This window comes from Myiozetetes cayanensis, unplaced genomic scaffold (assembly GCF_022539395.1).
Source record: "Myiozetetes cayanensis isolate MyiCay16 unplaced genomic scaffold, myiCay2020 scf7, whole genome shotgun sequence".
NCBI lineage: Eukaryota > Metazoa > Chordata > Aves > Passeriformes > Tyrannidae > Myiozetetes > Myiozetetes cayanensis.
The window spans coordinates 8,788,300-8,812,735 of NW_026087964.1; the positions used below are offsets into that span (position 1 = coordinate 8,788,300).

The 24,436-nt window shown below is 37.6% G+C and overlaps 1 protein-coding gene across 7 annotated transcripts in view; it reads left to right on the plus strand.

Moving 5' to 3' along the window:
- The window catches only part of PPP2R2C (protein phosphatase 2 regulatory subunit Bgamma), a 190,088-nt gene that overhangs the window by 88,745 nt on the left and 76,907 nt on the right, over nt 1-24,436 (plus strand). Inside the window, exons 1-3 of one of the 7 annotated variants that reach the window (XM_050337798.1) lie at nt 4,203-4,309; nt 12,930-13,085; nt 14,627-14,653. The exons of 3 other annotated variants lie outside the window; for them this stretch is intronic. In XM_050337798.1, the coding sequence (XP_050193755.1) occupies nt 13,073-13,085; nt 14,627-14,653 (40 nt within the window). In that variant the 5' untranslated portion in view covers nt 4,203-4,309; nt 12,930-13,072. Of the gene's footprint in view, nt 1-4,159; nt 4,310-12,929; nt 13,086-14,626; nt 14,654-24,436 lie in introns of those variants that run through there. 3 more of the 7 variants (XM_050337797.1, XM_050337796.1, XM_050337799.1) reach the window with 3 other exon arrangements.

Below are 24,436 nucleotides of genomic sequence, written 5' to 3' on the forward strand. Positions count from 1 at the left end.
TGTGAAATCTAGAAGACTGTGATCTTTCTGACTTTAATTGGAAAATTAAACTTTTCAAGTTCCCTGAAGGTTTAAAGTGTGTAAATACAAATATTCTTATCATACTTGGATTTTTGTAACACAATTTTTGCCTTTTCCCATATTGCTATCAGAAAGTATGTATACTCCAGTGGTAGTATTCTGTTAGGTTAGTGGGGGTTAATGCTGCAAAATCCAATATCTGCAGCCAGAGGGCTGACCAGATCATTTCAGAGGACTGCAGTCATTTACATTTGATTGGGATCACTCGGATGCATATGCAACTTCTGTGCACCCCACTGTACAGCACTTGGAGCAAGGCACTGGTCTGAAGAAGGCAACTGATAACAGGAATTATCTCTTGCTCTTTTGTCTGCACATTTGCTTGGGAACAGAACTCCTTGGCATGAGTTAAAACAGCTGTTTTTCTTTAACCACTCTGAGGGAAAAAATACAAATCGTGCAAGTAGTACCTAGTTATGCATTTCTAGCTTCATCTTTCTGCCACCTGCTGCCTTGCTCTGACGTGGATGGTTCTGTGAACTACACTCAGGCAGAAGGTGTGAACAACAGGTCTTCCTGAGACTCTTCTGAGCCTCCTTTGATGTCCTGTTGCCTCAACACCAGAAACATCTTTCCAATAACTGACAAAGACTTAAGATTACAAAACTCAAGTAGATGTGTTCCTTGGGGTTTCTTCCCTCATGGTAGCATTTTCATCAAGGACCACATGCCAGCACCAAAGGATGGTGTTTGGTCCCGTGTGGCTTTATTCTCTGTTGTGATGGTGGAAAATGGGACCTTGATGTTAGTAAGGGGAGGATCTGGATGAACAAGAAGCTGCCAAACAATGAAACTGGGTGGCTGAAGGAGTCCTGTAATAGTGTAGGTTTCAAATGCTCTATAATTTAAGAAGGAACAAGCTTATTACTGCATTCTGTTTTAAAACAGCTTTAGTTGTACCTCATTCTTCACTTCTCCTCTGCTGTGGAATTTTTGTTTTTTGATAGGGCTGACTTGGAACATTTCAGGTTTTTCTCTCCCTTGTATAAGGGCTAAACACACAGCCAAGCATGAAGCAGTTCTGTACTAAGAATTCTATCTCTGTGGTTACTCCATTGCTGTGATTTCATTTGAGCAGCTCTAGATTTCAGTACCTGGTGCATCATTTTGCTTTCAGTTTTTAATTAAGAAGTTTTCATAGCCAGAAAACAGAACAGTAGGGGGTTTTCTATCTATTAACAACCCTTCCTCCCCCCAAAAAGGTTCAGCTGTGAGTGAAATGCCACTAAAAGCAACATTGGTACAGATGCCAAGTGGGAAGAGACAGCAAGCATGTAATAAAGAACAATGCATTTGTTTCACAATTAAATGTATGTAAAATAATAAACTATTTAAAAACAGGTTTTCTTCTGTTTCTCTTCTTTTAATCTCAGTTTTCCATAAGAATAATAATAATTATTTTTAACTAGGCAGCAAAGACTTCAGTTCCACTCAATGTCTCAGTAGCCTTGCACTGAAATGCTATTATTTTTCAATACTGATACCTAATTTTAGTAATCAACCCTTATGCATTGACTGTCATGAAATTTAGTACTTTCTACAGTTAGAGGTTTTGATAAAGGCACACAGACTTCATTTAATGCATCACTATAAGACAAGATGAAACACTTGATGGATTTTTCATAAGGAAACACATTTTTGTTTACAGAGAGATGAACACATTAAGCTGTGCAACAGCTGTGTCTAAGTAGATGTAGAAGTAGGTATTTATGCTGGGCACGAGTTACTTTTTCTCCACAAACGCAGGCATAAGGCCCAGATAAAAATTTAATGTTTAGTTCCTAGACAGAGTACAATGTCCTTTATGCAAACATGTTTCTGTATTGCTGTGCAGGAGAACTGTAGCATTCATCATAATACCCACATCCGAGCAGAATAAGACAACCTTTCCAAAAGGAAACTTGCAATAAAAGTTCTTATATTTGAAGTGCTGTGGCTGACTTTCTTAAATGATGGTTATTTGCTCATCTCTCCAATATGTCCAGAAAAAATAGTACTAAATTCTGTGATGGACAGAGTAGATCTTCTTTGATCATGGGAATTCAATATTCATTGCTTGAGAGCATTTGCTTTTCTAAACAAGAACGATGATTGTTAATGTTCTTGTGAGAACATTAATCGTAAATCAGCATTTGGAGCATACATACTTCAGGTGTGAATGCACAACCAGAGCTTGATACTATAACTGTTGTGCCCCATTTGTTTGTTTGGTAAGTATTTTCATATTTTTAAAATTAAATGTATGGATTTTCTTTTTTACCAAACTAAAATTTTTGCATTGGATGCTTCATCACTAAAAATCATCATGGATCCTTTCTCAGTGTTCAGTCTTTTGCAAACTGTAGTAGCATACCTTCTGAAAAACTGAATGTGGATTTAGAAGAACACCTTGAATTTCTGATGGAAGTTTAAGAAGAGGCATCATCAGCATAAGATGGCTGTACTGCAGTTTTCACTCCACTGGAAGTGTGCTCAGTGTTTTGCAGTGCCATGCATGCTCTGTTACATGGCATACTCCTTTACTGGCTCAACCAGCAGAAACCCGACAAAAACATGCAGATGCTGAGAGAGATGCTTGGAGAAGCTGAAGAAGTAGAGTCATCTGGTGTGAGAATTCTAGGTATGCCCTTCTTTTTATCAGCAAAATGACATAGTACTTGAACTATTGATTTTCTTTTACTTGATGTCTGAATACAGATTTGCTTATAATATTTATTGCTTTCTTATTGATAGAGAGTTGAAAAAGGGAGTTGATCAAAACATAAAGGGCAGTTCATGTTAAGACAGAACTTTTTCTCCCTTTTCCACCCTCTCAATAAAGTGCAGTGGCGTGGGACAATTTGGATGCTCTCCTAATGACATGGAAAAGCAAAAGAGAAGGCCACAGACTTGCAAAGAAAAAATTATTTGCTTATTTGAAACTGGCAAGGAATCAGCCAATACATTGCTCCATGACTAGCTCTAAGTTACTAATGGTACCTGAACAGTTTTATGTATCACATCATTCATATACTTGATCATCATTCTCTCATCATATTTTCTGTTGTTGGCCTGTCCGAGTTCATTTCTGACAGACAGAAACCTATGTGCTCTTTTTGAATTCCTTTTGGTTTCCGATTTCCTTTGTTTTGAAAACAATCAGATTGCAAATCTTACACGGGGGATGAGTGTTGGAGCTCATCCTTGCTTTGCTGTCTGGATCATGAGCATCTGACATAACAGTTCTCTGCTTGCTGCAAAACTACTCTACTAACTCCATGCTGTTCTGATTGCTTTTTATCTCCCTTTTTTGCCTCCCAGAGGCACTAATGTGTGCATGTTTCCTGACTCATTAGTACTTTTTAAAAATTCAGTAACAGTTATTTCTCTTATTCAGAAAGAGAAGGTGCTGGTAAAAACTAGTTACTGTAGACAGTAATAGAGAAACGACCAGCTATTCAGGCTCAATTTAAGGAATGTTAAGAGGTTTTGTTCCTTTATTGTCCTTCTTTGAAATAAACGAAGAGGTGGTTTTGTTCTTTTGTCCATATGCATCTTTACATTCATCTGCAAATCACAAATCCATTGCTAAACTGAGATGCTGTCTCTACCTAAACTTAAAGTAACCCTAAGAGTAGTCTTAAGAAAGTGAACCCGCGTGGTCTGTGTGCTTTCAGTCTGTGTTGTTGTTTGCAAACTGAATGTAATTTGGTTTCACAGTGCTCTCAGTGTGCCAGAGAAGAGCTAATCCTGTGGATGAGTAGTATATTGCTCCATATTGCCCATTCCTAGTCCTGTCAGGCCGTATGAGTGAACACGGGCCTGTGCTGAGGATTCCCCCTTAGTATAGTCTTGTAATTTGGGCTGATGTAACCTCTTTATATTGGGTGGAGGGTTTGTACTGTTGAATTTACAAGGGAAAAGGAGCTCAGATACCCACTGAGAAGACTGTATTGATAGAAGGAGCTGCAGTATTGGATGTAGAACTAACTGACACACAGCCTTGAAAAGCTGAGGACTTGAGGGAGAAATTAAGTGACCTCTCTGTTGTATAGCAGAAGTGGATCAATGGCTTTGTTTTTATGTTTTTGTTTGAAAGATATTACCTGCTGGCTGCTGAGTGGGTGGATTCAGCTTTCTTCTGGAGCCTGAGCAAATCATTTGATGAAGATCTTGCTGTCTGCTGCATCCTAAGACAACATGGAAGGGGAGAGCATCTATGAGGTTGATTCTGGAGATGGACTTGGAGGTAGGGATGCCTATCACTTACTTTGTTTCCATCCTGGATGCTGGTTCCAGGGATTCCTTATGACAATGGACCTTGGAACCCACAAAAAGCAAACGTGATAAAAGTGTCTACAGTTCATTTATTGTACTTTTGTTACTTTACAAACAGTGAATAAAAATTTTTCAAAACATCTGTGTCCTAGAGGAAGTGACCCACCTAGAACAGTGCATGTTCTGAATGTTGTTATTTAGAGTTTGAGATGTCCCAAAAATAATGCAAACCCTAACTATTTACAATAAAATTAAAGTGATTTCTCTCTTTCTTTGTTTCTCCTTTTTCTGTGTCTCACGCACCGAGTAACTGTACTGCACATACTGTTTTGTTTGTATTTTTTTAACTGGACTGCAGATGATGGAATGAAATGGTACTGACTCTCTTTTATACTACTGACCCACGTGTAGATAGAGACTTTTCATTGACCTAAAATAAAGAATTGTTGTTCTCATTTAGTTACTAATTCTACAGGTGTCCTTTGGCAAGTTAGATAACATCATTGCTGTGGTTTATCATTTTCATAATGGGGTGAAAAACTTCTCAGAGAGGGTAATATTGTATTCTTTTGCAGAGCTGCTGTTTTTACCTATGATGCAGGGGATCTTTGACAGGGTATGTGGATAGATCTGTCTGTTTTAAATTCCTGGCTTAACACAACTTCTTCTGAGACTAACCAGTCAAACATCTTTAGTTTGCAGAACACCTTGAACTGCTGAGGTCAACTCTCTTTTGAACTCAGAAATCTAAGTATTACGGGAAATAATGAAGTTCTACAGTAAAAGGTTGTAAAAACATAAGACTGGGTGTACTGCACATCTGTTTGTTTAATGGTTTAGATGTTTTCCTGTGACTGGACAGTAATAAGGCAGATTATTTTTTGTCTTGAGTGTACTGTGCTTGTGCTAAGATGCCCTCTTCTGTGTTTAATATTTTTGTAATTCTTTTCCTGGACCCTAGAAGTATCAGTAGTACTCTAAGTAGGAGGAACAGTTCCAGCGGTCTTGCCACTGAGTTTCCTTCTCATGGATAAGTTGCTTCCAGACACTCATCAGTTGGGCTAACATGCAGATATATAAACAGTTTACTTTTTTTAATTAAAAAAATGGTGGTTCAAATAACTTTTAAAACTCCTGAAATGCTGTCTTATGAAATAATTATTTTGTTATAATAATAATTTTGTAATAAAAAATTATGTGATAAGAGCAGTGTAAGTATTTGTGCTCAGATAATGTCTTTCTGCTAGGTGAATGAAGGGTAATAGAACAGCAGGGTTCTCTTTGATGTTCTGAGCATTTGTGTTCTCCTCTCCCAAAGTTTTGGAAGCAACTGGAGCCACAGTTACGGCGATTACTTCCAAGCACTAGTTTTGGCATTACCATTGTGCGCTTCAGTCACTGAACATCTTCTGCAGTACTGCAGCTTTGTTGAGTATTTCGTGCCACTTTGAGCGTGGAAAAATTGTTTCAGAACTGAGGTCAATAAGAATTTTGTATTCCAGCCCTCCCTGAGGTCTGACCTTTGTTGTTATAATAAGTTACTGTCCTTGATCCACATTTTTCTAATTTATACAGGAAGACTGAGTGTGTGTGTTTAAGTATGCAGAATGGGTAACGATTTTTCTGGCTTGTCCTCCTCTCTTTTCTTTGGATTCTGACTTAAGATTGTAAGCTCTTCAGAGCAAATTTAACATTTTGGGGAGCAGAATATATTGTCATTGACATAAGTTGAATAGAATTACTGGCATGAGAAGAAAACCTGGTCTTGCACATCATAGGGCCATACTTCCAGTTGGCATCTCCAGCACAGATTTTATGTATGGTGTTTTTTTGGACAAAGTGTGCTTGCCTGAGTAATACTAACCACTGAATACCATTTCACATTGTATTCTCTTCCTGGACAGCTGTTCAAGTGGAAAAAGAATTCTTTTCTTCATCCCTTACAAACAAAATAAAGGTTTTTCAAAACAAACTAACCATAAAATCCCAGTCTGAAGGTATGAGGAATGGGCAAGAGCGAGCACTCTGTGATAATCAACCCATCAAGCGTTCTTATCTGATGAGGAAGGAAAGTGTTGGAAAGTCACATGTTTTAAAATTAAGGGCAACTAAAACTTTGAATGTAGCTTTGCTAAGTTTCTTGGATTTTCTTTTTCCTGATTTTCCTTTATTTATTCTTTTGATACCTGCTGTTTGTGGAGCCAGATTAGTAAATTTTTCACTCCTTTATGGTATTTGAAGTAAATGAAATTGTGACTTTGAAATAAAGTAAGTATCACTTGGAAGATAAATGGCATACATGCTTTCTGAGTAGGTACATAGTTCTCAGTAGTGTTTAACAAATTCTGTATACATCCTATATATATTATAAATACAGACATACCTTGAAGTATGTACATACCAAGCACAGACATATGGTTTAAAATGGGCTGATTTCATGTCTTTATGATATATCAGAGATCTGAGACAAAACAGAAACGTGCCCATTTCCAGCAACATGTACAGGACATGTCAAACAATTTACTGGTATGATGGAATCACCTCCAAAACTCAAAGTATGTTTTGTTGATTCAAGGTTTGTGGTCTCTGATGGAAGAATTTCTGGGGACCATAAACTCTTTGTAAGACTGCATGAGTTTGAAGGGGTAAGACCTTAAGAATTTTGTGGCCATTTATTATCAGATACAAAAAACATATTACCAAAAATATCGCCTCATAGTTCATTATTTCCTTAATAGAAAACCAGGCCACTATTTTTAGGAACCCAAAGTAAGACTGTACCACTCATTTTAATTTCAAGAAAGTGCATGGATTTTCATAGGTGTGGGTGGCTTATAACACTCCTTAATGCCAGTAAAAGCTCAGAAATTATGCTTACAGATCAAGTAAATTAATTTGGTACTGTGGAGTTATGGACTTAACTCTCGACTTCTTCGGTTTAAAAATTAAGCTTAATATTAAAAGCAATTTAAGTGGCTGTGCTGTGGGCATTGTATCTTGCCTTCTTGACTTGATAATAAATACTTCATAGGAGGTTTTGAACAAAGCTGAAATTTTCCTGGTCTGTAAAGCTGAGCTCAGTCTGGGTCCTTGTTATACAGGCAAATAGAGTTGTAAGATTAAAGCCAGCCCAGATGTGGTGGGAGAAGAGGCAGGACTGTGATTCTTCACTGTGCAGTGCAGTAAAGACCTATTATAGCTGACCTCAAACAGATGGGTACCTCTACTTCAGAGCAAAGACTTCCTAGCTTCAGTTGCCTAGAGAAATATATGCTTTCCTCAAACACAAGAACTCCATGCTGGGGTGTCCTTGGCCACGTATGTGCCAGGTGCCTACCAAACTCCTCTGTCCCTCTCTTCAGCAGGACAGGACAGAGGAAAAAACGAGATGAAAGAATAAGGAGGAGAAACATCACTCACTAGTTACTGTCACAAGCTAAACAGGCTTGACTTGAGAAAGATTAATTTATTGCTAATTAAAAATATATCAGGTTAGTGACAAAATTTCAAAACTCAGACCACCTTCCTGTCACCCCCTTTTTTCCCATACTCAACTTTACTCCTTCTATCTTAACTTTTCTGACACTTCCAGCACAGCAACATGCTCTTTCAGTTGTATTCCTTATAGGCCTTATATAATTCTTAGTGGGTTTTGTCATTACGGGATTGTTTTTTATTATCAATGTCTTGACTGCTTTGATATGTTCCTAGTAGTGATCACTAAAATGGGCAATGTGGAGTTAAGTATATTTAGAGATGTTTCTTTAGAAACTTTTAATCCTTTTATTTATGGAGTGATAGGATTATTAATTAAAACTTAAGGCCAAGCTCTGTTACTGCGCTGCTTCCATGACCTGATTTTTCAAAATTTAATCCTTACTAGGTATATACATAGAATCAGTACTATAGGACACATTTTTCCTTTTCTCTGAACTGTATTTTAATAAGAACCTGAAGATTCATTGCTGCCAAAAAGGTATTACAGGGAAGAGATTGGGGAGGGGTTAAACAATTTCTGTGGTTCTTTTGCGTTGTTGATATTATGCCAGATCTGCTTTTGGCCTGACGTTTTCACTTGTAGCTCTTGTTCAAGTAAAAAATCCTTCCTGCATGTTAGCAAGGCTGCAAGGCAGTTGCTATGGTATTCAGCATTTTTTTTATTATTTTTAACCAATCGGCTGGCTTTTGTGATGATTCAGCCCAGAATAAGAAATCGGTCACAAAGGCTAGAGCTGTATCAAAAGAGCAGGTATTGTTGACTTGAAGAATCTAGGGAGGTTGGGAGAATGGCAGAATTTGAGTTTCAAGAAAATATCCCAGTCTGTGCCTGTGGTATATATTCTAATGTGTAACTAAATGCTGGTAATGGTGGTAACAGCACTTGTTCTTTTTCAGGATGATGTTAAAAACTGAATGACTGGACTAACTTCTCTATATTGTTTTATCACCCAAAGGCATCAGTAATTTCTAGCTAAAACATTATTTGATGTTTTTATTCTGTATCGACTTTTGATTGTTTTTCATTGTGTTACTAAATGATTGGATGCTTCTGACAGGATATTATTTGCTCATAGAAAATTACCAGACTACTCCTTGTCTGCCCAATTTTAATGTTGTTGTTTGGTTAATTAGAAAATTCTGGAAGACTGATAGATAATGTAGAAGGATTTAGAAGTTCTAATGGTAGCTGCAGTGATACAAGGATAAAAGAAAAACTAGATAGTTAGAGAGAGGTATATTCTGATAGATGAGGATGGACTGTTGTGGGTCTTCTGCAGGGTTTAAGAAGCTTCTTGGCTTGGAGGCAGAGTTGTTCTTCTACCCACCCAGCCTGCAATTGTATTTTTAGGACAAATAAAAAACAGAGCTTCTTTTGTAGAAAGCAGCTTACTGCTGAACTCATGGCTATGTCAAAAATAAAACTTTTAAATTTAGAAATGGCTCTTGGAGAAGACAGTGCTACATATTAGAAGTCCATCAAAATGTAGACAAAATCTACACCTGATAACAATAAATATCTGGAAACATATATTTGAATATGGAAATAACTAGACCGAAAAAATAAAGATTTCCTCTAGGAATGCTTTTTTCTGTGTGTTCTGTACAATACAGCATTACAGTCCTTTCCCTATTGATAGCAGGATCTTCTGAAGGGGACTTTACCTATTGCTCCCAGAAGTGTCATGAGAGCTTTTGTTTGCTGTCCCACAGCTTTATGTGCTATGCCTTTTTTTCCTGTATGCAGGTAATAATGTCCCACTGTGGACTAAAATGCTGGCAGTGAATAATGATATCTCTGCTCTCACTATGAGCCAAACCACCTCCCGATTATCAGGGGTTTGACTAAGAATAGCAACAAAGTGATGAAGTTGAAGCTTGGAGAGGCTTTAAATGGTGCTGGTAGAGACAGAGAGCTTTCCCCCTCTGTAATAGCTCCATTTCAGTGGCTGAATTCCTCATTGCTACTGGACATCCAGGCAAACCTCACTGTGCTGCATAAGTGCCACCAGGATGGTAAAGCAGTCAGCTTTGATGTTCAGGAAATACAAGTCCTGAATGCATGTGGTATAAGACTTTGCAGGAGAGCAAGACAAAGATGTGCATCAGCTCATCAAACAGAATGAAAAATCCACCTGCCAAGATAGTACCAAGAGAAAAAACCAGACACGAAGCCAGCAGAGCAAAACTGTACGTGTCATAGCAAACTGAAAGGAAGCGTAAAACTTCCTTGCTTATAATAAAGAGCAGGTCTTAATTTATTGCACTGGGATTCCTGCACCCTAATAAGTAGTACATGGAGTGTTCCCCGTTGACTATTTAGCTAAACAGACTAAAGTCTTTTTAGGTCAATTATTAATTTTTATTTATGTCAAATCTCTGCTTTAAACGTACACTCATGGGACAATCTCCCACGTTTTTCAGTGAAATGAAAACCCTAGAAAAATCTGGATGGATCAAGAAATATTTTTAGAGTTTCTGGGTTTGATTGGCCAAATTTAATACAGGTGGTGTTTCACATTTGTTTGTTACCACTGATGTGTAAGTACATAAAAACATATATCCAGGAGATGATTTTTAAGCATGCCCTTTTTTACAGGTGCGATTTTAATAACACATTTCACTGATGTTTTGTCTTCTGAGGTTTTCAGTTGAGCATTTTATTATTAGATGAGCTTTTCATTGTTTGTTAGTGTTCTTTAACTTATTTTAAAAGAAAACTGTACTATACTAAACAAACTATACTAAGTCCCAAGATATGTAAAAATGACCAGCAGTCATTATAGCATTAGAGTATGGCTGATAGTTTTGCGTTATAATAGACATAGGGTATTTTATATTGATTTTTCAACTGTAAATAAATTTGTAAATACAGGAGGGAGAGCAAAGAATGAGAGTTTATTCTTTTTGTGGCATGCATTTAAAATGTATGCAGGGCACTTGTGAAAAATAATGCTAATTTGTAACCATTGTGAATATTAAAATACCATGTAAGACATCTTGAAGGTGATTATGAAATCAAAATGTTCTAAGCACATTGCCAGTATTTAAGTGACAATTGTTGTTCCTGATCTGGAGCTTCACTCGATGATGGGGATATAGTGAGTTCATTAAGGAATGATGGTTTGAAATGTAAAAGAGGAAAACCCCAACAAATGGCTCCTAGTGAAATGATGGAAATGTGACTTGTCAGAGCTCTTGTATAGTTCTTCCTTGAAAAGAAATGCTTCGATGAGGTCTTCCAGTGCTGACATAAATGATCTAGAGATAGCTAAATTTGTTCTTTGTTGAGCAAAGAGTCATTGATCATATAATTTAAAAAGTGTTGAGCATCTAAAATTGTTAAGGCAGAAAGCGGACAAGACTATCCAAGCTCTTGAAAGATTGTTCTGCAGGGGCCCTTGCATTTTAATAATTTTTCAAGAACGTTTATAGAAGATATTAATTTTAGTAATTTTTGGGTCACATCTCAAGTACATGTTTATTCCTATATTTTTTCACCTAGAAATTGCCTTTAGCTAGTGATTGCTCATGTCTAGTTGCTGCCCAGCTTGCAAGGCAAGCTGGATGGAATGGGATTTCATTAAGTAGGGCTCTGCCTTTTTAAGGAAATTGCAGTGTAAGGGATGGGAAGTGTACTTAAATTTGGTTATATAAAGAGTGCTCTCTGCACTGATGGGTTGTTCAAAGGCATGGCTTGCTACATGTCACTTTATTTACCGTTCACATGTGTATACACATACTGATAGTTCTTTGCTGCTTATTCTGAATCTTTGAAGTAGTGATGTACACCAGTCCCCTGCTGGTGTAAGTGTTGTACCTTCACTGCTTTTGGAAATTATGTAATAGAGATGTGATGATCTACATACCCAAAGGACTTGCCCCATTTCCACCAGAAGAGTACTGTGGGCTTGATTCAGATTCACTGTTTATTAAAAGTGCTGCTTTAAACAGTGCAAGAATAAGTAGAAAGAAACTTTCTCATGAGAGTGCATGATGCACACAAATACAGATCTGAGTAACTAACTGGAATGGATTGCTGCTGTCTGAACTAGATTCACACAATGACAAATGCCTTAATAAATTAAGAACTGCTTTGGTACAACACTTCGTCTTTCTGAATTTCAAAGCTCTGCAAATTTAAATGTAAGCACGTGTAAATAAGCATTGAAATCATCCTGGAACGTGTAATAGATTTCCTTTTTTTTTTGTATTCAGTGCTTGCATGTATTTGCTTTCCTGTGTAACTCCTAGAAAAGAACGGCTTTTGAAAAGCAAAAGATGTAAATTAAAATGAAGAATATATTTCTGCATGGATCCATGAGGTTTTTCTCTTTGATGCTATACAGACCTGTAATGAAGCTGTTAGTTTGGGCTGCTTTGGTTTGAATACCAATATTAATATAAAATTTGGTTCCTTAATTTCATCTCCTTGTGCTCTGATGACAGAAATACAGTTCATTTCTCTGAAATAAATACGTTTGTGTGATTTTTTTTTTCTTATAATTTTTACCTTTTTCATTAGGAAGATCATACCTTTTAAAGGGAAAGAGCACCTGTTCTCTAGATCCTGTAGACTGATTCTCTGGGCTCCATTTTAAATTTTATTAACTGAAGCAGTTAGTGCTTCTGGAAACTCTGCTTCAACAAGCGTTCAATTGAACTGTTTTTACGGAAGGTAAACTGATTGATCGGAGTTGAATCCCTTTAACAGCAATACAGTGGGTTTCACATTAAGGAATATTCAAGGTACTTCATTATTTCAGTGACTTAGATCAGGGCTGGTAATTCTAAAGTTAGTGTCTACTTCTCTGGGGTTAGCAGTATGAGGGAGGAAACTCTCCTGAGCCTCAGCTAATTACACTGACGTAAGTGAATACAGAAGCCAGAAATATCTGGGCTGCAGCTTGTGACTTACACTCTTGTAAGTCTGGGAATGTCCACTGAGGAAGTGTTTTTCTGTTACTGAAAGTGATTGGGAGAACAAGGTGCTTGCTTGCTTACAGGGTCAGCAGTTTTGTTCCTGCTTGAAAAGTTATCCTTAGATGAGGAAAGTTTTCACCATTTTTGTCTTGAATTTCTTTGTTTTTTAGGGAAAGCTATAAGGAAGCTTGTGCGCAAGGCGACTCTGGTGGCATCTAGAATCCTCAGATTTCCTTGACTGAATCCATCTGGGTTTAGCCCTGTATATAGTAGACAAGCTGCACTGCTTGCACTGATAAATTATATCTTCCAAATGATAGACCAAGGTACAGTCATGCATACTAACCATTTTTGATCTCATTTGACTCTTGATTCTGTTGCTTTTTGGGTAGTTGTGACAGTATGATTTGTCCCCATTCTTGTGGACTATCTTTTCATCAGTACTCTCAAAAAAAATTAATTGAAAAGAGACTTCTGGCCTGGCTCTGGCATTTGATGTTGACATCTCCTTACAAGTCTGCAGCTTGGTGGGGAACCCGCCCTCTCCTGAGATTCACAAACTTGCCTTCAGTGGCAGGTAGCCAGTGGGACTGTTGGCAGCTCAACTTTATTTGGTTTTACTACTTGTGGAAAAGAAAAGAAAAAAAAAGTGAAAACCTAAACCAAAACTCCACTTCCTTTTTTTACACATACTTTCATTTTACTTTTTACGCTCAGCAGTCATAAAATGAAAATAGATTTTGTTCTAAAAAAGCATAGATTTTGACTATAAAATAACGGCTCTATTATCAAAAGAAAAAATAGATCAATAAAGTAGTATTCTAAATGATAGTTAATAATGAGGGTTTTTTTATGTCTACTCTGATATCTCAGCTAGCTTGGGAATGAGCAAGCAATCTCAGTGTCAACTGGCTGCTTTCTGAGGTCAGAACTTCTCTTTGCTTTTTTGTTTTAGATGGGAAAATCTTGTGCCTCCTGCCTGTGTCTTTTCTGAACTATAGGGGACATAACTTTAAAAATACAGAATTTTACGAGTTTCAAGATGTTTTTAAAGTGGTGCTGTTGGTTCATGTTTTAAAAGACTTTGGTATCCAGTAGGATGTATTACTCTGCTTGGATCATCCATAACATCCAAAAATTAAGACTGACTAAGCAAGATTTTAAATTGTCTTAGATGAGCATGACATTGGTTGAATATTAATCCAATTACACAAAGACTATTACAGTTTTGATTTTTGCATCATTTAGATATTGAGTTGAAAGTCTGCAAAGCTGTCTTGACTTTTGCCCAGAGCTGGGGGGAATGCTTTCTGCATGTATCTTAGCTCCTTCATGCTATGTGATGGGCTGCAGCTGTTCCCTGCCTCCACCTTCAGATGCTGAGCTTTATCCTTTGGTGGTGTGTCCAGAGATAAACTCTTCCAGTGGCTTCTCCCTAGTGCACTAAGGACCTGGGGGAGCATCTGGCTTCTGCAGGGAATGGTTGCAGGCTCATATTGACTGCACATTTGACCCGGTGAATGTCTGGGTCTTGCTAAGGGAGATCCTGTACCAGCCATGGTCTAAACCATCATCACAACAAAGAAGTCTGTAGGTGACGTGCAGTTTGTGAGTTACATATGGTTTTGAAGTATCTACTTAGCATCTGTTTTCTGTTGTCTGGCGAAAGAGTATTAGATGTAGAGAATCGATGCCACTGGTGTTCAGCCTTGCAAAATTGGTCTTTAGATGATTTTCCTTTTGAATGTAGTTGTTTTAAAACATATGTTCTTGCTGAGAGGTTAATGAAAGGTTCCCATAATTCTCCTGTTTAGTTTGTGCAATACAGCAAGTAATTTAAGGATATGTCTGTCTTTTCAATTGACAGGTCATACCTTTGGCAAACAGATAATTGGTAATTTTCTATGTGTATCATTAGTGGAACAGAATGATGAATAGATCCTTTTTTGTGATGCTGTGATGACATGCTTGCTATAGTGGTCTGTGTCAAATGCTTCACTTTCTTGTCCACTACCAGGGTTTTGTGATAAGTCTTTACATCTATTGTATATCTATCTATTCAGCATCTGGGCAGGTCAAAGTATTTGAATCACAGAATCATAGAATGGTTTGGGTTGGAAGGAACCTTAAATATCATCTAGTTCCAACCCCTCTAGAAGATGTGTGAGGTAAATTCATTCTTTTTGGATTGTGAAATTCTGATGGTGTTTAATGGTGTTTTAGGTTATAAAATATCACACTTCTGTCTTTATTTACAATCTGGCTGTCAACAAAATAATTTCTGAACAGAAAAGGCCTTGAGAAAGGTTCCTTCTCAAGAGAAGATGTGGACACCATATTGGAAATACCTGGGAGCTGGCAAAGTTAAATCTAACCATATGCTTTGGAATAAGGCTCTGGAGTTTAATGCCTGATGTGGAAGTGCAGGATGTGGACAGGCTATCCTCCAACCCCTGATAAATGCTCACCTTAACCCCTCATTGCAGCAAGACTAGAGCATGACAGATTTCTGTTACCATAGATAGTACTACAACAGTAGTAAAATGCTGGAGATGGTTTTAAAATCCAGATAATATATGAAAGGGATTTCATAGTCACAGAATTTAGAAGCGTCAGACCCAGAGACATGTCTAATATTAAATGAAAAATGTGTTTAATGAAGTCAGGTTGAAAAGTTGGAATCTGTAATCTCTTTTTGTATTCAGCTGTATAATCACAAGCTGATTTTACTTTAGCTTAGTAATCACTCAATGAATCGATTAAATGTAGAGAAAAGTATCTTGAAAAATAGTAACGGGAAATGAGTTTCTTCTATCATTGTTTTTGAGAGCTTCACCCAAAAGCTCTTGCTTTATTTAAAAGGTCTTCATATATAACTAAACCTTAAAATGAAACTCAAGATGCTCCAGGTGGAATCTAGCTGGAGTTAGAACATGATGATATACAAACCATGCTATTAGTGCCAGTTCTTCAGCACAAAGTGCTGAGGATGAATATCATGGAAAGCAAGTAGGAGAGGATGCAGATTTCAAATGCTCAGCAGAAGAAATCTTTAAGTTGGTTTGGGAGTGGACTGGTTGTACTAATGTAATAAGCACACACTGAGACAGACCTTAAAATGAAGGAAGAGTGAAGGAGGGAAAAGCTTTTTTGTTGTTATTCTGCCCTGCTCTGTACGAGGAGTGAATATAACACAGTTTTCCATAGTGTTTGCTTTTGTTACCTCCCTGCATGCCCGTCTGAAAACACAACAAACTTGGAAAGCAGCTGAGGCGTGGGTTCTTCAGCAGCAGCAAACTGATGGGAACTTTTATGTGTGCTCAGCACTGTAACATCACTGAACCCGTGCTCCCTGTGCTGCTGTTTAATGCTGCTCTGGCTGCTCCTGACAAGGTGATGTACTGGCACATCAACATCCTGTATTGGTAGATCATCGGGAGACAGGATGATCAGTATCCGTGCTCCCTTGCTGGGAGTGGTTATAAATACACCTCAGGAGGAGATCACTTCTTTGCCTTCTGTTCTTGCTCTTGTAAAAGGCATTTTCACTTCTCTGTGTTATGGAGGTGGTGCTGACTCGAGCAGTGTCATAGTATATATTCAAAGATTCCAAAAACCTGATGTGCTGTCACATGTCCTTGATTATGCAGTGCTATATTATTTGCCATTAAAATGGACAAGTTTGATAACTAATGAATTTACATTTCTGGCAACTTACACACTTTGCACACTTTGTTCCTTTGTTATAAAAATTAAAAGTGAAATACTTGGATTCTCCTTGGGAAAATAGTTAATTCTGACCTTCTAAGAAAACACAGAAAAACTTATATCCAGTATAGTATTACTTATTTCATTTTAGTATTTTCCTCTTTTCTGTTTGGGTTTTATTTCTTTACCTATGTATATAATGAAGCCATTAGTGAGTTTACATTGGGGCAGCAATTAATAAAGATTATTTAAATATTAGCATAAAAATAGTTATCTGTCACTTAGTTGATGGGAAAAGTCACGATTGAAGAGTTAATATTATTTAACAACATAGCACATTTGCTCTTCAAAGTTTCAAATACTGTGTGAGCAAAAATTAGAAACTGGCAATGGCTTTCAATAGCTGGTGTTGTACTCTTATATTAATATATTTGGAAATCTAAACAGCTGTGGTCATTTCTATCTTCAGAAGCTGTGCAGAGTCTTTGCATGTTCTTGTGTCACCTGTAGTCTGGACATGCTCTAGCTCAGAGTAAAATCTGAAAAAGTGAGCAGCTGATGGTAGTTTGCAGAGTAGTTATTTTTAAACCCTTTTATAACCTCACTTTGCACCATTTTGTTATCTGCTATTTTATAATTTAGATAGCTTACTTTAATAATCTTAGTAGTTAATATATTGTTGCTCAATTACTCTGCAATGGGGACATATTTCTTTTCTGAATAATACAGTGATTCAGACTAAACATGGAATAAAGTAAATATAATGAACTTAAATGAACAAACAGCAAAAGTGAGAACAGGAAAAAAACCCCAAAAAACCCAAAAAACGCAGCAAAGCAGAAGCCTTCCTTCAGCCTGAAACTGAGCAAACCTCAGGTCAGCTTCTCTCCATTTCCTAAACAAAATCAATGCACACATACAAAGTAGTGTATTCTTTTAAACTCTATAAAAAGGTCTGATTCTGGAAATGGATGTTCCCCAGTCACTGAGCTGTGCTTCCTAATGCTATCAGAATATTCTGCTAAAGGGGAAAACCCCCAAACCGTAAAAGAATTGTTGAAGGAGATCTGCATTCTTTCTGTTAAATTTAGTTAGAGATTCAGAATATGCTTATTTGGGTGTAAGCTCACAGTATCTAGTTATAGTTTATGTTTAACATGTGTTATAAATAATTTTCATGCTGCTTCTGCTGTGGTAAAATAAAATTAGGATATTGTCATGCTACTCAGTAAAAACTAGGGGCCCTAGGGGCTATGAATTACAAATTGGCGGAGTTCATTCACATTGTTTCATACAGAAATTAATTCCAATTTAAGCATAAAACCTGTTAACAAAAACTTGAGTTTTAATTAAGAAGTAACAGAAGGCCCAGGTTAAATAGTGGGTCATTGTTTGCTAAGTCTTTGAACCATAGGATAGTCTAGGGCGTTGGTGGGGTTTGTTTGGACTTTTTTTATTCTTTTTTGTCCACAAGGGCCCTTATTCTTCTGTTAGAGTTAGCAGAGTCCCATGGCAATAGTAGCTCCCGGGGAGCACCAGCTGGGGCTCCTCGCAGCCTCCCCTACCAGCGTATTTGTGATACCACCTTGGCACCAGTACTGGCTGAAACCACACTGTTCTTAGGACACTCTCGTTGAGTCAAGCTGTTATAACACCTGGTGTCAGCATGTGGAAGAAAAGCGAAGGAAAACAGAAATTGTTGGTGTGGACAAATGAGAAGGCTGTCGTTGCACTGAGCATTGTGTCAGCTTTGTATCTGCAGCAGAACGGAAGCTCAATGTGCTTATTGATGTGTCTCGAGTACTACAAGTCCTTATCTTTCTTATCTGTTATTTAATTCTTAATCATTTGTAATAAAATATTCATGGAATAACATGTAGGTGATCTGTTTTCCAGAATGAAAAAAACTAAGTGAACTCAAAACCTATCATATGCAGACATTACAGTTGCATTGCTCACTGCATTCTTTAGCAGATTTTTCCCATTTTTTCCCTAATGATATGACCAGTAATATATTGGATTTTAATCCAGCTTGTAGAAAACTATTTGATAAAAAATGTGTTATCTAGGAAAATGAGCAGCATTCTTAATAGCTTGGGAAACTGCTATGCTGTGAAATGCTTTTATCAAAACTTAATAGGTATGGACCTCTTCAGGAAATAGATATAAGGCAGGGAAAGAAAATACTGCTGTGGAGACTTAGTTTGATTAAAATGTTTTGGTAAAGAATCCTTAATTATTTTAAAGAAAGCCACAGTGGGGTATTTTCTCCTGTACTGATAAGAAACTGGGAAGTTTTCATATTACATTCAAATGTGTGATGTGAAATGAATTAGTTATTAGCTGTATCTCCTTCGGGCATATGCACTATAAATAGCTTTTCCAAGTCTATGGCTTTATTCTGCTCTGCACTGTACTCTCAAATTGCAGACCAGAGTAAAAATGTTTCCAGTCAGTTGCACTCTGAAGCAATGCATATAATACAAATTTGGCTTTTGCAGATCAAGGTTTATTTGTTTTTATGGTACATAAGCAAATAGAGGACTCCTTCATTCACCAATATCTAATTTTTCAGAGTCCCAGGAAAAAACAAAACACCTGGTGTTTCTGTCACCTCTCGTTGTTGTCAACAACAGCAAGAAGGGGAAACCTAGGTTTAATTACTGAATAAGGTCTATAATAGTATCAGTAAGGGTGAAAAAAGCCCCTTTTTAGTCAGGGCTGTGAAAAGCCTTCACTGTTAAAAATTTACCGTGTCTTTACATTAACAAACCAAATGTGCTGCCCAAGACAGCTCCTTGCAGCTACCAGTATTTGAGGGTGTTAAAATGTCCATGAACCTAATTCTCCACCTGTTCAGTTCAAAATTCTTATAAATCCAGGATTACCCTGTGTATTATTCTGTCACTCTTCCAGACAAGATAGAAACTTCAGGCACTCAAGGAAGTGATCACCCTAAGGAAACTACATCTTCATGCTCATGTTTATAAAATCTGTAGTTACTTTCTCTAGTCTGTAAATAACAGTTTTAACAAGAATGATTTTCACCGTGTTTTGACCATTTCCTTGATTTTTTAGGTCTTCCAGGATTATTCCTAGTTGTGTTAGTGTACAGGCTACGGCATTGAAGGATATTGTGGCAAACTCTGCCAGGTCCCTGCTATGGCAGCCTGGATTCTCGTACTGCCCTTTGAGTTGGGAACATCTGGTGAAGAGTGTTGGAGTGTAAGGTGGTAGCAGCAGCCTTGCCTTCTCCGTTGGGTAGCAGTGACCTTCACACAAACTTCACTTCATGTGAAGTATCGTGAGGGGAGTTTGTGAGACACTGTGCAAGAGGGATAAGAGAGTGCAAGGACACCTCCCCAGAAGAGCAGCTGATGCCGTGTGGCTTCCAGAATTGCTAAGTTCTCAGTAACGCATCAGTTTTTAGTCCTCTTCAGTGCATACCAAATTAATGGGTCTGTGCTACTGTCTGAATCTCAAAGAATGCTATGCTACCACACAGCATGTAGATGTTTCTAAAAAAATGTGGTGCTGCTTTTGTTTTGAAACACAAGATCCCAGAGTACTTAAGTATGCAAGTCATAAGTGCCTTGGCTTAAAATCACGCAGTTCTGACTTAATTCTGGTTGAAATGGACTCAAACTCCAGTGGTATCTGTGGAGCATCCTGAGCTGTAGATTTTTTTAGATTCTGAGTGGATTCCCCAAGCTTATGCTGAGCTCTTTGTGGAGATGACTTGTGCGTGTCCATCTTGTTTGGTAATGCTGTAGAAGAGGAGGAGAAAATGGCAGGAGGCAGGTGGGCACCCTACCTGTGTTGAGACACTTTGGACACTGAGAGACTTCAGTTTCAGGCTTAGACCAGGGGAGTTTGAAGGCACCATTTCTGATTTTGCATTCTCCCAGGTGAGAGACAAAGCTCAGCTGGGACCTTCGGCATCCCTGTCGAAGGTGAACATCCCTGTCGGCTGAGCCCCCAACTGGGGTAGTGGTGGACAATCTGCCCATAGGACCTGTGGTACCAACACAGCACCTCTAAGCATATCCTGTGCCAAATTCTCTCCGTATTGTTCAGCACCAGTTGCACTGTCATTTGTCATGGTCTGTGTCCCTGGCCTCACTGTAGTGTGGCACTTTGTGGCATCACAATATTTCTTCCTGTTTTGGTATCTTGAATTTCAAATTACTACCATGCAGCCAGACCCCAAGAACTGAGTTAGGGAGAGAATAACAAAGGTGAAGCCTGGCCCTTCAGTATCTAACAGCAGTGTAGTGAGGTAAGCAAGCAGGCTTAGCTACTCCTCTTGTTACGTTATTGAGCAACATGCTTACTTTTTTAGTTATTCAATAAAGTGGTATGAGGCAAAACACTGTATTGCTGCAGATTTTCTACTGAAGTGAAAAATAGTACAGATTAAAAAGATATTAAATGTTTTCATGTAATATGGCATATTTTAACTTGCTTGAGTGATCTCACATGCTGCCTTGGAGGGATATATCATAAATACAATTATTATTATCCTTTATGCCAGAATGACATTGACATTGGTTGAGATTCTCATGTGAACTGAATAGCATAGTTCCAGTGAAGGAAAAGGACAGATCTGGTACCTTCTGTTTAAGTTGTCAAGGTTGACTGAATTCTCAGTTAATTTAAAATCCTGCTTTATGGCCTCTATTACACAGGTTTCTGCTTCCTCCTTGAAATCTCTCTTCTGGAGTGACAAATGTAACCATAAATGTTGTTACGTTTTGTTGATTTTTTTCCCCTGCTTTACTCTATGTGGTTTTGGTTTTGTTCTTTTTAAAGTAACAATCGTGTTGCTTCCTAGGCTTGTAGGGAGGTCTTTCTACTTCTTTTTGCTTGTAATGTAGGTCTTTAGAGCTGGATGAAAAATTTTAAAATGCAAACAGAGTCCTCCTTTTCTGTGCCTGGCAAACTTTCCCTTTTATCCATCAGCCAACTTCTATCCAGTCCACTGGTTCTCCTCCTCTGTGTCATGCTTGCTAACTTTTGCAGATTAATTTTTTATGAGAGGTACTATTAAAATTACTTCAGAGATTCACATAAATTATCTCTGCAGCTTTCACTTGCTCTTTGTTGTTGTGTAGAATTTACTAATATTTCTCCAATGCAGCTTGTATTCTCTAAATCAATCCTGAGTGTTTTTCTAATTTGAGCATTAAGTAATTTCAACTTGATTTTTTTAATGAAATAAAATATTAAGTATGTTATGCAAACTTTAATCCTAGGGGGGAGGGAAGCAGAGAAAGTGTGTCAGTTTTGCTTTGTCGTTTATACAGCTACTAAGTCTTCATGAAAGAAATTCAGCTGAACCCTGCCTACCAGAGTAGCCCCGTAGCATCCTGTGCCACTGAGGTGCCTTTCTGGGGTGCAATTCTTGTTCTTTGTTCCTTCAAAGTACAGGGGCAGCCTTCATTAGCAGAGAACTGCGGAATGAGGGTTTACTGTTTCCCTATGTCTTCAGTTTTCTTCCACCAGGAGAGTAGACAGAGTTTCCCTTTGCATTTGTCCTTGAGTGCTAGAGTCTGAGCAAGAATTTATACTCATACAGGAGGACATTATGAAATGGTACTGGAGAACAAGAAGATGCAGACTAACAGGAGGTATACAGAGTGGCTGTAAGTAGCCTGCTCTGTCCTAAACTTGTAAAAGACTAACTGCTGTGCTCTGTGAGATGATGATTTTTACAGCTTAGACAACAATGGTGAGTGTCCTTTCAATTTTTAAGGACCAGTGAAAATGATACAGTTTTATATATTTGTACTGTGCAAAGCCATGACTACAAACCTGAGATGTGAACTGGACATCTAATTTGTTCCACAAAACAGAATGTTTTAATATCCATAAGTCTTGTAATAGGTAGGCCCTGCTAAATTATTTTCATGTTTATTTCTCTTTTAGTAAAATCTTAGTTTTTATTGTTGTGAATGAGTTGATTCTGCTTTGTTGCAATTTTATTTAAAGGATTAGGTGTTGTGTTTTTGGGAGAGCTGATTTAGGGCCAGATTCGCTATGTGAGTTTTTATCGTCTAAGAACATTACAATTTGCTTGCTGTTCACATTTGAGCTGCCAACCTGAACACAAACCAAACCTCTGTTACTTTTCTAATGTACTTCAAAAGCATTGTAGTTGACTTAAAGGTTTTCCAACATTTATGATTGGTAGATTGTGCATGTATAGGTATGAAGGTTAATTAAATCAAGAGGTGAAGTTTGTAGAACAGAGAATGCTTCATTAAGCCCTGTGTGAAGTAACACATACAATCTGTTCACAATACCCCAAGTGCCATTCACTGAGACAGTGTAATTACAGCTTACACACAGTTTCATTAGTTTGTGTTTCTTCTACTGTGGTTGACATGTATGTTGTCTTCACTGAAACCCTGGAATAGAGGAGGGACTGCTCGCTGGTGGGCATCTGAGCATGCTGACATTCAGCAAATCATTTTCCTATGGGTTTTAAAATGTCTTATCCCAGATGTAATTAAGCTTGTAATTCATCAACTGACACTGTTTTATTTCTCAAATTCCAGATCTAACTAAATAGTTGTGAAATGGCTCTTGTATGCTTTTTCTTTTGTTGTTGTTTTTTTGCTTTAAACAGAGGGAAACAATAATTGTCTTTCCCCACTGCTAGTAGTTAATTTTTTGTCTGGGCAGTTTTTTAGTTTAGAGTTAATTTGCTCTTATTTCAGGATATTATGACACCGTAAAGATGCAGTCTTTAATACAGATCTTTCTTTAATGTGCACGGTATTTATAAAATCTAGGGAGCTGTGCAGATATGGGGGCTTCAGTGAAAATTTATCTGTGTAGGTTGAAGAGGGTCTTTTAATACAACTTCTACTACCGAGCCCTGTGAATGCACTTAAATAGGCTGAAGTGTTATCAAGAGTCCAGGCAAATTATACGTTTCTTTGATTCCCAGAGAAGGACAGTTAAAGCTCCAGTTATGATCTCTGCAAGTCAGAGGCTAGATGCATACATAAAAATCCTGGAAATATGTGAACATACTTAATATTACCCTTGAGATAAGTCCCATGGTCCTATTCAGGTGAGAGAAATTGAGGAAGCACTTGGAGGCACAGGTCTGTAGGCAGAAAAGCAATATTAATGAGGGTAATAAAGAGACTAGCAAGGAGGAATGAATGATGAACTTTATTGCAGATCTTATCTGTACATAATTTCTTTATATTAAAAAAACCCTTCGTAAATGTTCTTGTGCAAATTTGCTAGACTGATGTAAGAAGAGACTAGAGCAGGGATGTAGCAGAGGTAGTAGTAAAACCAGCCTTCTGTTGTCCTCTTATTGCCCTACTGATATCTTTAAATATCTTTAAAATGTTTATGTTTAGAACCACTATGCAGTACATGTTATATCTATGCCATGTTGAATCCCAGCTCTGCCAAGCAGTGGTGGATGCCAGAATGATAGTGATCTGTCTTGTCCTCTGCCTGTAGTCTGAAAACACTGGAAAGCTTAGAGCCTGTTCCAGAACTGTTTTACCCTTCGTTACCTATTATAAATTTTTGGTATCTACTAAAAGAAATATTAAAATATTTCACAGAAGCTTTCTGCCTAAATTTTCTCATTTAGTGGGATTAGTGTTCTGAGATGACATCCCAAGTTAGTATCCGTGTTCTTTAGGTTTTTGATAGATCATGTTTATCTCCTGATTTTAGTGAGTTCTGGTATTGTATCATACGTTTCATGTAAGATCATTCCACAAGAAAAGAAGACCATAAAACATGTATGAAATAATACATGGACTTAATTATATCTTAGCAGTATATAAATTACTGCACAGAACTAGGCTGATGTAACTTCAGAAACCACTGCCAAACCTACCCTAAATCATCTGACAGTGTTTCAGCAGTAGCATATTCTGAGGCAGAGCTTCCAGCCTTTGTGCAGATAACGAAGGCAGGGAATAGGGGAACT